The sequence below is a fragment of the Phascolarctos cinereus genome, unplaced genomic scaffold (genome assembly GCF_003287225.1).
Source record: "Phascolarctos cinereus isolate Bilbo 61053 unplaced genomic scaffold, phaCin_HiC Scaffold_3;HRSCAF=262, whole genome shotgun sequence".
NCBI lineage: Eukaryota > Metazoa > Chordata > Mammalia > Diprotodontia > Phascolarctidae > Phascolarctos > Phascolarctos cinereus.
In genome coordinates this window covers 46,650,438-46,666,028 of record NW_027555736.1, presented here as the reverse complement: position 1 = coordinate 46,666,028, position 15,591 = coordinate 46,650,438, and the positions used below count along the sequence as shown (strand labels likewise).

The 15,591-nt window shown below is 46.1% G+C and overlaps 1 protein-coding gene across 1 annotated transcript in view; it reads right to left on the bottom strand.

Annotated features, from left to right (window-relative positions):
* LOXL1 (lysyl oxidase like 1) overlaps positions 1-12,383 on the bottom strand; it is a 47,254-nt gene extending 34,871 nt beyond the window's left edge. The window contains exon 1 of the mRNA XM_020994612.2: positions 10,549-12,383. Within this exon, the coding sequence (XP_020850271.1) occupies positions 10,549-11,791 (1,243 nt within the window). The 5' untranslated portion in view covers positions 11,792-12,383. The remainder of the gene's footprint in view (positions 1-10,548) is intronic.
* Between the last annotated feature and the right edge of the window lie 3,208 nt (positions 12,384-15,591).

Below are 15,591 nucleotides of genomic sequence, written 5' to 3'. Positions count from 1 at the left end.
AAGATGACTCTGAATCTTCAAACTGGGGTGAATAGAAAAATGGGGGTATCCTTGAGAGAAATGGGAAATTCAGGTGGTTTTTCTTTAGAGGCAGAGTGGGTAATGAGTTCTGTTTTGGATGTGTTGATTTTGAGGTGCCTATGAGTTATCTGTGTAGACATGTTCAGTTAGTATGGAGACCACACCATTTCAGCTCAGGAGACAGATGAAGGCTGGATATGGAATTTAAGGAGATATCTGCATAGTAGGTATTACCATCCTCAAGACACTTATTAGATAAATGACCATAGGCAAAGGAGAAGAGAAGAGGGCTCAATCTTGAGCCCTGGGTTACATTCACACAAAGGAGGCAGAGAAGTGATCCACCAGCAGAGAGGACTGAGAAGAAATGGTTGCACAGTTTAGGAGGAGAACCAAGAGAGGGTAGGGTCACAAAAATCAAGAAAGAGTGTTTTAGAGGAGGGAGTGGTCAGTGGTGGCAAAAAGAGAGGTCAAAAAGGATGAGGACTGAAAAAAAATGCCACCAGGTTGAAGCGTCAGGAGGCCACTAGTAACCTTAGAACAGTTTTAATTAAGAGGTGGAGATGAAATCCAGATTATAAAGAACTAATTAAAATAAGTAGAAGGTGGGATGTGGAGGCAAGAGTACTGACAGGTAAAGGGGGTACACGTAAAGGGTAAAGCTTGAGGAGATGGCAGGGCCAAATGGAGGGTTTTTAAGAATGGAGATATGTGGGAATATCTGTAAGCAATCCGGAAGGAACTAGTGGATAGAGATCATGGACTATAAAGAGGGAAGGGGATAATCAAAGAGATGTGTTTCTGGAGGAGATATGTAGGGTTGGAATCAAGAGCTCAGGTAGAAGGTCTCACATTGGCAAGGAGACTGATCACCCCTTCCCTTGACTGTGTCCATATATGTGTGTGTACATATATACATGTGTGCTCTGAGACTAGAGCCAAGAGAAGAGAATAGGACAAGAGCTGAAGAGCTTTCAGCTGCAGAAGTGAGGAGAAAAGGTAGTGCTGACAGATGGCTTCAATTTTCTCCATAAAGTGGAAAGTGAGGTCCTTTACTGAGAGAGGGGGGGAGGGGTGGCATAGGTGGCTTGAGCATAAAAGAGGCCCTTTTGAACGCACTTTTAAGGGGAGTTTGGTAGGAAAAGAGTAAAAAAAATGTCCAGAAGGACCTTGGTTTGTAAAAAAATAAATAACACCCAATCTTGGACACTTATCAGCTGTGTGACCCTAGGCAAGTCACCTAAGTTCTCTAAGACACAGACTCAAGTGTTGGTGTGAGGAAAGTTTTCAATACCAACCAAAATGTATTTGCATGAATCCAATTCTCTGTGCTTGGCATGGGAAGATACAAAGATAGACATAACTTTGCCCTCAAGAATATTACAATATAACAATGCAGCAGCAGCAGCAGCAGTAATAGTAGCAGTAGTAGTAGTAGTAGTAGTAGTAGTAGTAGTAGTAGTAGTAGCAGTAGTAGTAGTAGTAGTAGCAGTAGTAGCAGTAGTAGCAGTAATAGTAGTAGTAGTAGTAGTAGTAGTAGTAGTAGTAGTAGCAGTAGTAGTAGTAGTAGTAGCAGTAGTAGCAGTAGTAGTAGTAGTAGTAGTAGTAGTAGTAGTAGTAGTAGTAGTAGTAGTAGTAGTAGTAATGGTAAGAGGAGGAGAAGGTAGTGGCAGAAAGGACAGCTATACAAATAACTATGACCCAAGTAAAACTGAGCTAAGTGGAAAGAAGAAGACCAGTTGCAGTGCTCCAATAAGTGAAAGGAAGGAGACCCTTTCTGTAGGGAGGATCATGAAAGACTTAATGAAAGAGGTGAGAGTAGAGTGGGCATTAATTTTATGAAGAGGTTGACTTCAAAAGCCAGAACTGGGGGAGGGAGGCTATAAATAGGAATGGGTCTGAGGGGCAGAGGTGAATGCAGTTGGCCAGGAGAAATTCTCAGGGATCACCTCCTCTGAGAACCTTCCCTGAGCCCTCTTGACTATTCTCTACCTTCTCAAATGAACTCCAAGTACTTATCTTTACCCAAGGTGTAGCTCATTCTCCTCCCCCAACTGTAACCAAAACTCCTCGAGGGTAAGTACTGCTTCATTTTTGTCTTTGCCTTTTCAGTGTCCAGCAAGATCTCTTGCACATAGTAGGTGTTTAATAAATGCTTGGTAAAGTTGAATTTATAGGAAGGGAGGTATTATGAGATAAGACTGGAAAGGTAGGTTGAAATCAGATTGTGGAGAGCCTTGAAGGGCAGAATCAGCATTGTCAGTGATAAAGCACTTTCCTTACAATCACTAGACAATTAATTAATAAGAATAATAACCCTTAGAAGTAGATAATGAATGATGATAATCCTTTATAGTAATATGGCACTTTGAACTTTTCAAAGCACTTTCCTGTTCATTATCTATCTCCCTTGACCAATGGCTCAGTGAGGTCGGTAGAATAGTGAATGTTATTTTGGTGTTCCACATGGAAAAACTAAAGGCCAGAAAGATTAAATGAAGTCAAAGCTAAATGAATTTGAAGTCCCATTACCTAGTGGCTGGCCAGGGTGCTGACCTTCCAGCCAAGTCCTTCTCATTCAGCCACATTGCCTTGTCATTCTTGTTCATCTCAGTTGCCCTGGCTGAAAAGGACTAATACTGACAACTGAGATTCACTTTGAAGTTTTTAACAAATTGTTTCCCTTGTGAGGTAGGCAGAAGAACTAGTATTATCATCTCCACTTTTCGGAAGAGCAAACGGAGGCTCGGAGAGGTAACATTCAGTCAGTCAACAAACATTTATTGAACACTTACTATGTGTGAGACACTGTGCTAAGTGCTGAGGATACAGAAAAAGGCATAACCAGGATCTTCCCCCTTAAGGAGCCTCCATTATAATTGGGGAGACATTATACAAACAACTAGGTGCATAAGATAGATACAGAGTAAGTGGGGAGCAACATCAGAGGAAAGGTGCTACCAGCAAGGGGGTGGTGAGGGGTATGGGGGAGGGGTCAGAACAGTCTCATTGAATCTGGAAGCTGCTTTGAAATGAAGTGCCCCTCAGATCCTTTATGGGAGGGGGAGTAAGGCAGAGAACAAAGACCCTTGTTTCTAGAGTAAGAGGATGTGGGTTCAGATTCCACCTCTGATGCTTATTATCTGGGTGACCTTAGGCAAATTGCAACCTCCACAGGCCAGTCCCCAAGGTCCTTTCTATGATGCTAGGATGCTTGGAGTGGCAGCCCCACTCCTGGACAATGGGGGAGTGGGTAGGTATTCTGGGATCTGCACCCCCCCCCCCAGTCCCCTCATTTCAGTGTGAACCTTTGGTATGCAGAGAACAGTTCTGGAGAAACAGCTTAAGCCCCACACCGCCCACGCTGAGCTGAGCAATCCCTCTGGGAGACGAAGACAAAAATGCTGGGCTGAGCAGTTGCTAGGTGACTCAAGCACATAAAGGGAAAATAAATCTAATCAGAGACATGTGGAGGTAGGAGGCATGGGGAAGTGGCCCCACTAGCGGGTGGGCTCAGGAATGGACATTCAGCCTTGCGCCTTGGTCCCTCCAGATCAAAGCTGTGGGGTCTGGAGAGGAGGCAGAACACAAGATACCCCCATGATGCTATGGTTGTCTGTGTGTGGGTGGGGGAGTTGGAGAGGAGGGAGGGTATGCACAACACAGTGGGAATTAGCTCTGCCCACCTTTGCTGAGGTTTGGGGCTTGAGAACTTCCAGGTGCAGTTTCCGGACCAAGGGAAGTGGTGGGAAGGATATGGTTTTTAGAGCTCTAATATTCAAAGGGTGGAGGCATGAGATTTTTGTTTTTTTTTAATAAAATACCTCAATCTTTCAGTTCAAGAAAGGTGAGTTCTGACTCTACCTCTGTTGGCAATCTGTGTGACCTTGGGTACACTGCCTTCCCTTTCTGCAGCTGAGATTCTCCTATTAAATGAGAGTGGACATTGAGAAGGGGGCCAACCCCTGTCCCTTCTCAAAGGGAAAGCAGTTGATTATAATGATGAAGAGTGGGAATGGGAGACAAAGTTCCTGAGATCTTCCTTTGTCCTGGCTTTGCCACCAACTCATGGTGACCTTGGCCAAATCACTTCAGGTCTGTCTCCTATCCTCCATCAAATTGGCCTAATCTCTAAGGGTCCTTCCAGCTCTAAGGGGCTTTGGTTCAGTGAAATGCTGGGGAAGTTTGTGGTGCTCTGAGCCCATAGAGGTGGCTATATAAATCCTCTGCATTATCAAGGTGCCTAGCCAAAGGTTCCTTCTTGCTGGGGGTAGAGAATGTCAGTAATGAAGCCTCCACCAAAGAGAGACAATAAAGCATTTCCCACTCATGATGCTCTCAATGGAGAAGTCAGGTCAATCTCCCAAAGCTAATGAATTTGCTGGTCTGGAGAACCCAATGGAGAGTCCAGTGATTTAATAGGCTCTTTTTTTTCAGCTCTACTTTTTCATTCATTCACTTCATACATTCACTCACTCTCTCATATACTCATTCATTCACATATTGAGGTATTTATTGGGTACCAACTATATCTAAGAGGCTGTGGAAGACACAAGAGAAAGCAAAGACACAATCCTTCCCCAAAGAGCAAGGTCTCTGTCATGTTGCAGTATGAGATTAGGACCCAATAAATGGTATGAACACAAAGTGGTGAGATGGGGAAGAAATTTAGACTTTTCCCAAGTAGGCAGTAAGAAGCCTATGAAGACATGGGCTAAAACTCTGCTATAATTCTTCATTCTGGGGGTGGGTGTATGGATGTATGTAGAAGTGGATTTCCTTTTGACCCAATCCAAAAGAAGAAATCCTGTCTTTAAGTTATGGTACCTCATTCATTACATCATGCCTGCTGTTACTGAACCTTGGAAAGTCATAAGGCCAATGTTGGCTCTGCATTCTGGTCATAAATCCTCCACCCCTCAAAGTGGTTGCCTTTTATCCACTGACAAGTTTTAGAGAACAATGATATTTATTTATGATATAATCAATATAATATATAAAATGTTCAAAATATCTAGAGCAGGGGTGGGGAAGGACCTAGAAGCCCACATGTGGCCTTGAGGCTGTGGGTTCCCCACCCCTGATCTAGAGTGTATAAAAGCACTCTGAGCAGCAGACCCATTGGCTAGCTTTAATGTTGCTTATCTAATCTACTGTGCCTTTCTAAAAGGTGTGGTGCCATCTTGGAGAAGGGAAAATCATTTCCCTCTCTGTTTCCAGAACTCTTGGCTAACCCTGCCTTTATCTTGCTTCTGGACCTTAGCCTTTAGCAGATTGGTGTGTTTAATTATGTGTCATACCCTCAGCCAATCAGGGATGAAGGGTCACTGCCACTTGGTTGAGCTTTGGTACTCTGCCTACATAACCCCATGAGATTCCTATTGTCTGTTTGCTTGGATTACTGACCTTTCCCTCAGTCCAAGGGGGTGGAGACCTAATATAGTAATGTTTATACAGATGATTTTCCCATCACCATGGGAGGATTTTAAACTTGGGAGTGACAAATCAGAGCTGCATGTGAGGAAGACTACTCTCTAAGTGATGAATTGGATGTATGGCCAAATGGGATTCTACGAGTTAGTGCTATAAACTAAGTGATATAGTGAATGGAGACCTGGTCCTGGAGTCAGGATGACCTGATTTCAGATCTAGCCTCATTCATTTAGTAGCTATATGACCCTGGCCAAGTCACTTAATCTTTGCCTGCCTCAGTTTCTTCATCTGTAAAATAAGGATAATAACCATTACAGGGTTGTTATAAGGATAAAATGACATAATATTTGTAAAGTTCTTAGCATGATGCTTGGCACATAGTAGGTGCTTAATAAATACTTATTAGCCCTTTCTTCCTCCTTGCCTCCCTTTCCTTATATGTGGCAAAAGTCCAATCACTTTCTTTCTCTAGGCCTCAGTTTCTCCATCTATGCAAGAAGAATGATAATAGCATATTTGGACTAATGTTGACAAAGTGTCACTGAAGATTATGCAGGAGAAAGCTCTTTAATTGGTTGCTGTTAAAATCCCTTTTGTTCTGTGAGTTATAGTGGTGGCTTCTCATCAAAGTCAAAGTAAAGTACTCTGTGGTAGAAATTACTCTCTATCTAGCTGAATCTACCTCCTAGGTGACAAGTAGTCCAGAAGGGGAGGAAAGAAATCAGTAGCAATTTAGAGAGAGTGAGGGATGAATCACAGCCACATAAAAACAAAGAGAAATGAGATGAAGAGAAGAGAGTGAAAGACAGAGAACCCAAAGGAAAAGAGAAAAGTTGGTACTGGATCCTATGAAACCAAACAGGTGCAGATGAGTCCTTGTTGTGTAGGGTGTGGGGCAATATTCATGAATATTAATTTTGTGAACTGGTAATACATATAAGCACATATCCATACATGTATGTGTATTGCTCAGCTTAGCCTTTGAACCCTGGATAATGGGCTAGAAAGAAATGAAGTTCTTAAAATCCACATTTCTGTCCAGAACTGCTTGCATAAAACTCTGTGTGTGTGTGTGTGTGTGTGTGTGTGTGTGTGTGTGTGTGTGTGTGTTGGGGGGAAAGGGAGGTGGTGTCTGCTCTTCGGTATAAGCTTCAATACAAGACCTGGTATGCCCTCACCAAGGCTGGAATTTTCCATTATCACAGCATCTCTGGGAGTGGGGATGGGGTGAGGAGGGAGCAGGTAGCAGAGGGACAACAATATGGGCTGCTCCCTCTCATATCTCCCTGTTCAGTCCCATTAAATAAACTGTCTGCTTCCATGGGGTCCTTTAGTCCATGACCCAGGGGAGATTCCTGACTGCCCAAGGGCAAAACTGTGCACAGAGATAGAGGGAAAGCCTTATGAAGAGGAAAGAATGGGAGAGGGGGACAATGGAGGAATCTATGAAATTAAGAACATTCATTATGTCCCTCACATGCAACACAACCTTGCGTTGCTTAGGTTTTGCATATTTTAGCTTGCATTTATGTAGTACTCTACATGGGTCCTCTGGCTTGATTCAACAACTTTACGAAGCAGATAATGTGACTAACATCCCCATTTTACAACTGAAGAAACTAAAGTTGACATATACCCAAGGACCCACAGCTTTAGAATTACAAATTGAATACCCAGGCAACTAGGTGGCATAGTTCATAGAGGAATGGTCCTGGAGTCAGGATGAGCTGAGTTCAAATTCTGCCTCAGACACTTAGTAGCTGTGTGACCCTAGACAAGTCACTTAATTAGCTTAGCTTCTATTTACTTCTCTGTAAAATGGCAATAATAATAGCAACTGCCTCACAGGGTTGTTGAAGGACCAAATGAGATAAAATATTAAACATTCTGCAAACTTTAAAGCATTATATAAATGCCAACTATTATTATTACTCTTATTTGATTATAGGTTAGACTTACTTTAGAAAAACCTGATAGATAGGTAAGACTTGCTTTAAGAAAAACCTATAGACGCTACCAATACCTAATGGTGTAGAATTACAAATTCATCCAATCATTCTGGAAAGCAGTTTGGAATTGTGCAAAAAATGTGGCTAAAATGTCCTTTCCCTTTGATATGGAGCTCACTACTAGGAATATATACCAAGGAGGTCACTAACAAAAAGAAAGGCCCCCTGTCCACCAAAATATTTGTAGCAGCACCTTTGGTAGTAGCAAAAACCAACCAACTAAAAAACATCTGGAAACAAAGTAGATCTCCCTCAATTGAGATGTGATTAAACAGGTTGTAGTACATGAATATAATGAAATATTACTGCATGGTAAGAAATGATGAATGTGGAAAAGTATTGAAGACTCATCTGAACTGATCCAAAATGAAGTAAGAAGAATCAGGAAAATGACACTTACAATAACTGTAAGAACACAAGTTCTTTTCAGAACAAAGTGATTGAAACTGAATGTTGTGAAATTATCATGCTCAAACTTGGCCCCAAAGAAGATATATGAGGAACATTTTCTTTGCAAAGGTCCTCAGGGACTGTGGGTATAGAACACTTCGTGTAGTGTCAGACTTTTTTATGTGTTGGCTAGTTTGGCTGAATTTTCCCCCTTCTTCTTTTTTCTTTGTTATGAAGGATGGTTCTGGAAAATGGAGAGAAGGCTTTGTTATATGGCCCTTTGGAAGGAGGGAGGGCTATAGTGGGAAATATAGGTGATGAAATACAAAAAAATATAAAAGACTCTGAATTGACCAAACGAAAGAATTAGTGGGAAGGGAAGGAGAATTAAATACTTTACAGAGTAATTCTTCACTTTACGGAAGGAGTCACTACATGGTTCCTCTGCTAAGCTCCTTCCATGCATTTGAAAAGGTATACAATCTATGACTCATAGCCAACTTTCAAGATTCAGGCTGCCTTGTGCTGGCAGCAGAGTTGGTAACCGCTGATCAAGACAGCACCTCTATACCTTACCTGCACAATGAGCCATGAAGTGACTTCAGCTCCATGGAAGGAGGAACATAGGAGAGATCTCCATTAGAATACAACAAGAACTAGGGTGAATGGTTTGGTTAGTTAAAATTACATAGAAGCAGGGATTTATGGGACAAATCCCTCAGGGATCTGCCTACCAAGGGAGACCTTGAGGCTTATCAAGGTCTGCTGTTACCTAGGAGACCCATCATCGTAGCTGTTTCCATGGCAACCATATTCAATTGGATTGGATAAGTGGTTAGAGAAGAGGTTTGTGTATATTGGTTAAAGGTACTGACCAATTACCTTAAAAGACGTGGGACTGCCTGAATAGAGGGTTCTGACTGAATAGAGATGGGCAGCTCCCACACCCCTAGGAGCAGTGGCCACAGGTGCAATCATCAAAGGACTGAAGGGACAGATGGGCACTGGAAAGTAGACTGATAGACTTTAAGCCTTCAGGGACTTCCATAACTGACTAGCTGCTCATCTTGTCCCCAGTTTTCCTAGGGTGCAAACAGAACTTTCATCTCCTCTCAGAATCTCCAGATCTCTTCAAAGTTCTACTTAGGAACTATTTTCTACATGAGCCCCCTTCTGACCTTCCTTTTGTTAGTGCTTGCCAGTCCCAAAATCATGTTATCTAGACCTTGTATTTTCTTATCTGTGTATGTGTTAAACACACCCAGCCCCCAATATATAATGTCAGCCCAAGAGCAAGTGATATTGTTTTGTATTTGTGCCCCAGTGTCTATCATAGCACCTGGTACAAAGGGTCATTGGCACTAGAGGGATTGTATAACTCCTTTTTACATTTTTAAAAAATTTTTCTTTAGGTAATTGGGGTTAAGTGACTTGCCCAGGGTCACACAGCTAAGTAAGTGTCAAGCATTTGTTCTGAGGCCGGATTTCAACTCAGGTCCTCCTGATTCCAAGACCAGTGCTCTATCCACTGCACCACCTAGCTATCCCCCTCACTCCTTCTTACAGAGGAGGAAACTGAGATTCAGGAAAATATGATATGAGCCTAATAAGTGCTTGCTGAATTAATGCAATAGTCCTGAAAAGTGAGGTCACATTTTTTGAAAAGCTTCCCCCATCTCCCTATGTGTGTGTGTGTGGGTGGGGGGGAGGGAGTTGTCAAGATGGCCTTGCATCTTTGCTTGCCTTTACTACCAAGCTTTGTGCTGGGGGTGGAGGTGAACCCTTATAATACTTTCACAGTTTTAGAGGTAGAAGGGACCTCAGAGGCCGTCTGGCCCAACCCCCTCATTTTGTAGATAAAGGACAAGGATAGCAAATGATAATTCCCAGGTCGCACAAGCAGTAAGCGTCAGAGACAGAATTAGAACCCAGGTCCTCTGATTCCAGAAGCAATGTTCTTTCCATTTCCTTTCCCTCTCCCTTCCCTGGGCTTGGATTTGAGCACAGAAGAGGTCAGGTAGTGGAGTGGGGACACGAGGACAACATGGATTAAAGATGACCAAAAGAGAGGGACTTGGGGAGGGGAGGGGAGTCCAAGGAGAATCAAGCAGAATAGAGTGAGAACCAGTGATTAGTGATTGTATGAGACTTTTCCTGATCCCCCTAGGATTCTTTAAATATATGTAGTTTTATATATATATATATATATATAGTTACATATATTTAAAGAATACTTGCATATATGCTTGTGTGTGTGTGTGTGTGTATTGCATATCTACCCATTGTTTCCCCAGGTGGAATGTAAGGTTCTTGGGGGCAGGAACTGTTTCAGGTTTGTCTGTCTCTCAAGCTCCTAACAGTGTCTGGTACACAGTAGGTGCTCAATAAATGCTTGTGATTGGTTAGAGTTGGTAGACAATAACTTATATTTAGATAACACTTTATATGGGCTATCTAGTTTGAAACTTATGAAGTAGGCAAGGCAAGTGATATCCCCATTTTACAGATCAGGAAACTAAGATATATTGACTTGGCCAAGTACCTCTGTCTACTACATGGTAATAATCAAGATTTGGACCCAGCTTTTCTGCCTTCAGGACTGCGTTCTTGGCAGTGTCATACAGGACGCCATTAAAAGGAACTCCCAGTCCATTCCTTTAAACCATGGTCCCTTCAGGAGGTGCTCAGTACTCACCTCGTCCATTCTGGTTGGGCCTATACACACTGCCCACGCTGACCCGGCCTTGCTGAGTGCCCTGTCTGTCCCCACCTAATGGGGGAGCTTCGGAGCTCCTGATGGGCAAGTAGGATTCAGGCCTCGGGGCACTCCCATAAGGCTCCAGGACCCGGAATGGAGGCTGAGGTTCCACCACTCTCGGTGGGATGTAAGTTTCTGGGGGCACATTGGCATAGGGTGATTGCCAACCCAGGCGGGGATCAGTCACATAGCCTGGTCCCAAGCCTGGGGAGGAGCCCCCGTTCACCTGCGGGGTGTCAGGAGCAGCTGCCACTTGGCCCGGCACCACCTGGCCTGGGACCGAGTTGTAAGTGTCTTGGTAAGCTTGATCAAAGTTTGTGGTCCCCTCATGATACAGACTGTGGGAATACCTCCTGTCCAGCCCGTCGGAAGGCTGGGGCTGGGGCTGGGGCATTGGCATGAGGGGCATCTCCTGGGCTGGATAGAAGCCCTGAGGCTGATACGGGGTCTGCTCCTCCCCGTATTCCTCATACCTCAGCCGGGGCTGGAAGGGGTAGATGACTCCAGCCGAGGCCACTGCAGCTGCCCCGGCTCCAGGCCCGCCTCCGGCGCTCCGGTAATACACGTAGCTCTCATCATAGACCCTGGGTGCATGCTCGTACGTCTCGTACTGACTGACAAAAGGGGGCTGGGGGTAGGGGAACTGCGCCGGATAAGATGGCTGCCGGTAGGTGGTCTGGGCGAAGGCAGAGGCTGAGGCTGAGACTGAGCCCGACGAGACGGAGGAGGAGGCGGAGCTCGCCTGTCGTTGCCGGGAGACGGAGGTGCGGGCTCTGGCCATCCCCGTGCTGTCCCCGACGGCCACTTCCCTCCAGTTTTCTGGCACCTGGCCGAAGCCGAAAGGGTGCCGGGCCTGCCCTCGGATGGTGTCCGAGCCAACCCTCACGGGCAGTGAAGGGGCCTGCCTGCGGATGGGGCGTCCCGGGCTTCTCCGGCTGGTCGTCTGCTGGGCTCCGGCCAGAAGCACCTGGGCGCTGCCGTCGTTGTCCACAGAGCCCGCGGGCAGGTACTCGGAGCCCGAGTTCAGGAGGCTGTACACCCGTCCGTTGTTTTCCCACCGGATCATCTGCCTCCAGGGCCCGGCGTCGGAGCTCTGCTGCTGAGGCTGCTGCTGTCCGCGGGTCAGGAGGAAGACCCCGCAGCCCAGGAGCGCCCAGAGCTCCCAGGAGACGCGGGCCATGGTCTCTGCGCCTCCTCGTCTTCTGCCTCCCCGGGGACTGGACTAGCAGCACGGGTCACAAACAGTAGAGACGCCCCTTCTCCCCAGGCCCCAACCTCCCGACGTGTCTATCCCTCCCTTCCCCGAGGCGCTGTGGGCAGCTTCTTTCCTCCTCGAGGTTCTAGCGCTGTCTATCCCAGGCCAGTTCAGAGCGGGAGGGTTCCCCGGACAGCAGCATGGTGAGGCCAGGCGAGGCGAGACCGGGAGCGGAGAGGCAGCGGTGGGCGGCTGGAGGCGACGCTGGCCGAGCCCAGGGGCTCCGTCTGGGGCAAGGCAGGACAGGGCACCGTGCGGAGCTGTGCTGGAGTTGGAGTCACTCCCTACAGGTCTGGCCCCAAGGACAGGACCACCACCGGGAGGGGCTTTACATGGCTCCCGTGCGGGATTGGGGGGGGGGGACTGGCCGACTCCCTCCTCCCTCCTTCTCTCTCTCCCGCCTTCCCTCACTCTCTCTCTCCTTGGGTCTGGGGCCAGCCGGGCTGGCTCTTTCCCACTCTGAATGAATAAGCAACAAGCTGTGAAAAGTTTGGAAGTTTCAGAGCAGCTTGCTCCTTTTCGAGGCTCCACCGCTGGGCCCTATTGCCCGTCGGGTTTCAGCTATGCGGCCAGCCCCCGAGGCGCCTGGCCCTTGCTCTCCGCTGTGCAAGCCAAGCTGGGGGGCCGCCTTCCTCTTTGATGAAGAAAGAAGGAAGCAGTCCCAGTGAAAACTGAGGACAAGGGAGGGAACCTGGGAATGAGAGGAAAGGAGCGAATCTCTTGTTCAGCTCGGTCCCAGCCAAGAGGATTCTCTAGGGCAACTGCCCCCCAAAGGCAGATGGGCTGCTTGGCCCCTTCGCTTGTTTTCCAGCCTGAGGGGACTTTACCCTGTACCCCATAGTTAAAAGAACATTGGCTTTAAAAGGCAGAAGGCTAGGATCATTGACTGAGGCCTGGAAAGGACCTTTGGGGCATGCAGTCCAAGTTCTTTGCACGGAGGAAGAAACGAGCCCTGGAGAGGGGGTGTTACATGTTGCAGGTTGCACACAAATAGCTAGTGGAAGGGCTGAATGACTAAATGAATGAAAACACATTTATTAAGCACTCACCAGGTCCCAAGCACTGTGCTTAGTTGAGATTGGAACTCAGGTCTCCTTACTCCAATTCCAGGAAGGTGTTTTTCAGTCCTTATTTGCATTGTAGAGCTGTGGGAGCTTGAGTAACTTGGTTTGTTGGAAAGGTCACCAGATTTCAAATAAGAAGACTTGGACTGGAAGTCCTGTTTTGCTTCTTACTAGCTGTGTGGCCTTGGGAAAGTCATCTCCCTTTCTGCATCTCCCTTTCCTTCTTTGAAAATGAAGGGATTGGTCTGGATGAATCATCTCAGGCTTCCTTCTGTAATCCCTGCTACCAGATCCTGAGGAGCTCTCCACCATTTAAGCTAGGGTCCTAGAATCCCTGACTCCAGACTCTGGTTTCCCACTCTTTCTGGCCCCACCCAATGATTTCAGCAGCAAACAAGCAATCCTCCATTCCAAGCTGGAGGGAACCTCAGAGGTCATCTAGCCCAGCCCCCTCATTTTGCAAAAAGAAAACCTAAACTCAGAAAAGTTAAGTGCTTGAACAGCTGGAAAGTGTCAGAGGTGGAATATGAACCCACCTTTTCTGGACTTTAAGCCAAATATTCTATTCCTTGATGCTCCAGGCAGCACCCCCAGCATCTTTGCTTTTTTCTTTCCTTCACTTCTTTTCCCTTCCCTTCCCTTCCCTTCCCTTCCCTTCCTTCCCTTCCCTTCCCTTCCCTTCCCTTCCCTTCCCTTCCCTTCCCTTCCCTTCCCTTCCCTTCCCTTCCCTTCCCTTCCCTTCCCTTCCCTTCCCTTCTCTTCCCTTCTCTTCCCTTCCCTTCTTTCTCTTCCTTCTCTTCTTCTTCTCTTCTCTTCTCCTCTTTCTCTTCTCTTTCTCTCTTCTCTTCTCTTCTCTTCTCTTCTCTTCTCTTCTCTTCTCTTCTCTTCTCTTCTCTTCTCTTCTCTTCTCTTCTCTTCTCTTCTCTTCTCCCCTCCCTCTTTCCTTTTCTCCTTCCTTTCAAAGATCATCTAGTTCAAAACTTTCCTTTTACAGAGAAGGAAACTGAGGCCCAGACAATTTTCAAGGCCCAAGCTCACTCATCAAATGTGTAGTAGAGCTGGGAGTCCATATCTCCTGATCCCCAATCCAGTATTCTTTATCACCTCCTCCTCTTTGCTGTGATAACCTTTGCCCTGGATACTCAGACATCTGGCCTGTAGAAGCACATTAGCCACATAGTAGCCTGGTACCTTTGCTAGAGAACAGCACTGGGAAGATGTCTCTCTCTTTACTGTCTGCCCCAGGGGTCTCCAAGGGAGATCTGTGCCTTGCCCAGAATAGATTCCATTCCCTTTGAGACCTAAAAGTCATCTCCAAACCTCATCTTGGTCATTTCACCTCCAGTCTTTCACTCTGGGCAGTGGGAGGGTGGAAGGAGAGGTGTGGTATTCTAGGTGGTGAGAAAGGGGCAGGGTTAGAGCCAGGAACGTGTTCATTGTTAGACCAGGAGTCAGAAGGTTGCAGCGCTAGACAAGATTCTGACCCTAATTTGCTATGTGGTCATGGGCAGGTCATTCTCTCTCTCTCTCTCTCTCTCTCTCTCTCTCTCTCTCTCTCTCTCTCTCTCTCTCTCTCTCTCTCTCTCTCTCTCTCTCTCTCTCTCTCATTCATTTTCTTCTTCTGTAAAGTTAGAACGTTGGGTTATGGTCCCTTCCAGCCCAGATAACCTGGGATTCTGAGAATTATTCCTCCACTCTATCCTCTAGATAAGAAAATAGTGGAAAGCATAGGAAACTGGGGTGGGGGGCGGGCAGCTAGGCAGCACAGTGGATGGATCACTGGCCTGGAGTTAGAAGACCTGAGTTCAAATCCTTACTAGTTGTGTGACCTTGAGCAAGTCACTTAACACTGTTTGCCTCAGTTTCTTCAACTGTAAAATGAGCTGGAGAAGGAAATAGCAAATCCAGTATCTTTGTCAAGAAAATCATAAAGTGAGGTCACAAAGGATTGGCCAGGACTGAACAACAATAGGGAAATGGAAGGAGAAGGAAGGGAAACTAAAAGCTTGGATTTTTAATTATCCCTTTAAGAATCAAGAATGTAGACTCTAAAAGGGAGGCAGAATGCTTACTAGGTAGAATGATGGACTTGGAGTCAGGGAAACCTGTGTTCAGATCCCACCTTTGATACTTATTAGCGGTCTAACCATGGGTCAGGTCATCTGATCTCTCTCTGAGCCTCAGGCAACCCTCTGAGACTACATATTGGAAAGAAAGGGTAGTAAAGAACACTGCTCAGTAGTCAGAAGTCCTGGATTCAGATGTTGACTCTTCTTCTTGTTATTCCCTGTGTGATTTTAGACAGGTTACTCTCTGGGCCTCAGATCTTCATCAGTAAAATGAGGGGGTGGACTTAGGGACCTTTGAAGTCCTTCTAGTTCTCAGGCTCCAATCCTGTGAAATTATAGAGAGGTTGCAACCTGCCTTGTCAGAGGGACAAAAACCCTTCTGTCATGAATTGCTGTAAAGTCTCAGGAGGGCTTTTGATATGACTTAGGTAACTTCTTTAGCAACTTTTTTTTTAAAGTGAGGTGATTGGGGTTACGCGACTTGCCCAGAGTCACACGGATAATGAGTGCTATGTGTCTGAGGCCGGATTTGAACTCAGGTCCTCCTGACTTCCAGGCCGCTGCTCTAGCTACCGCACCACCTAGCTGCCCC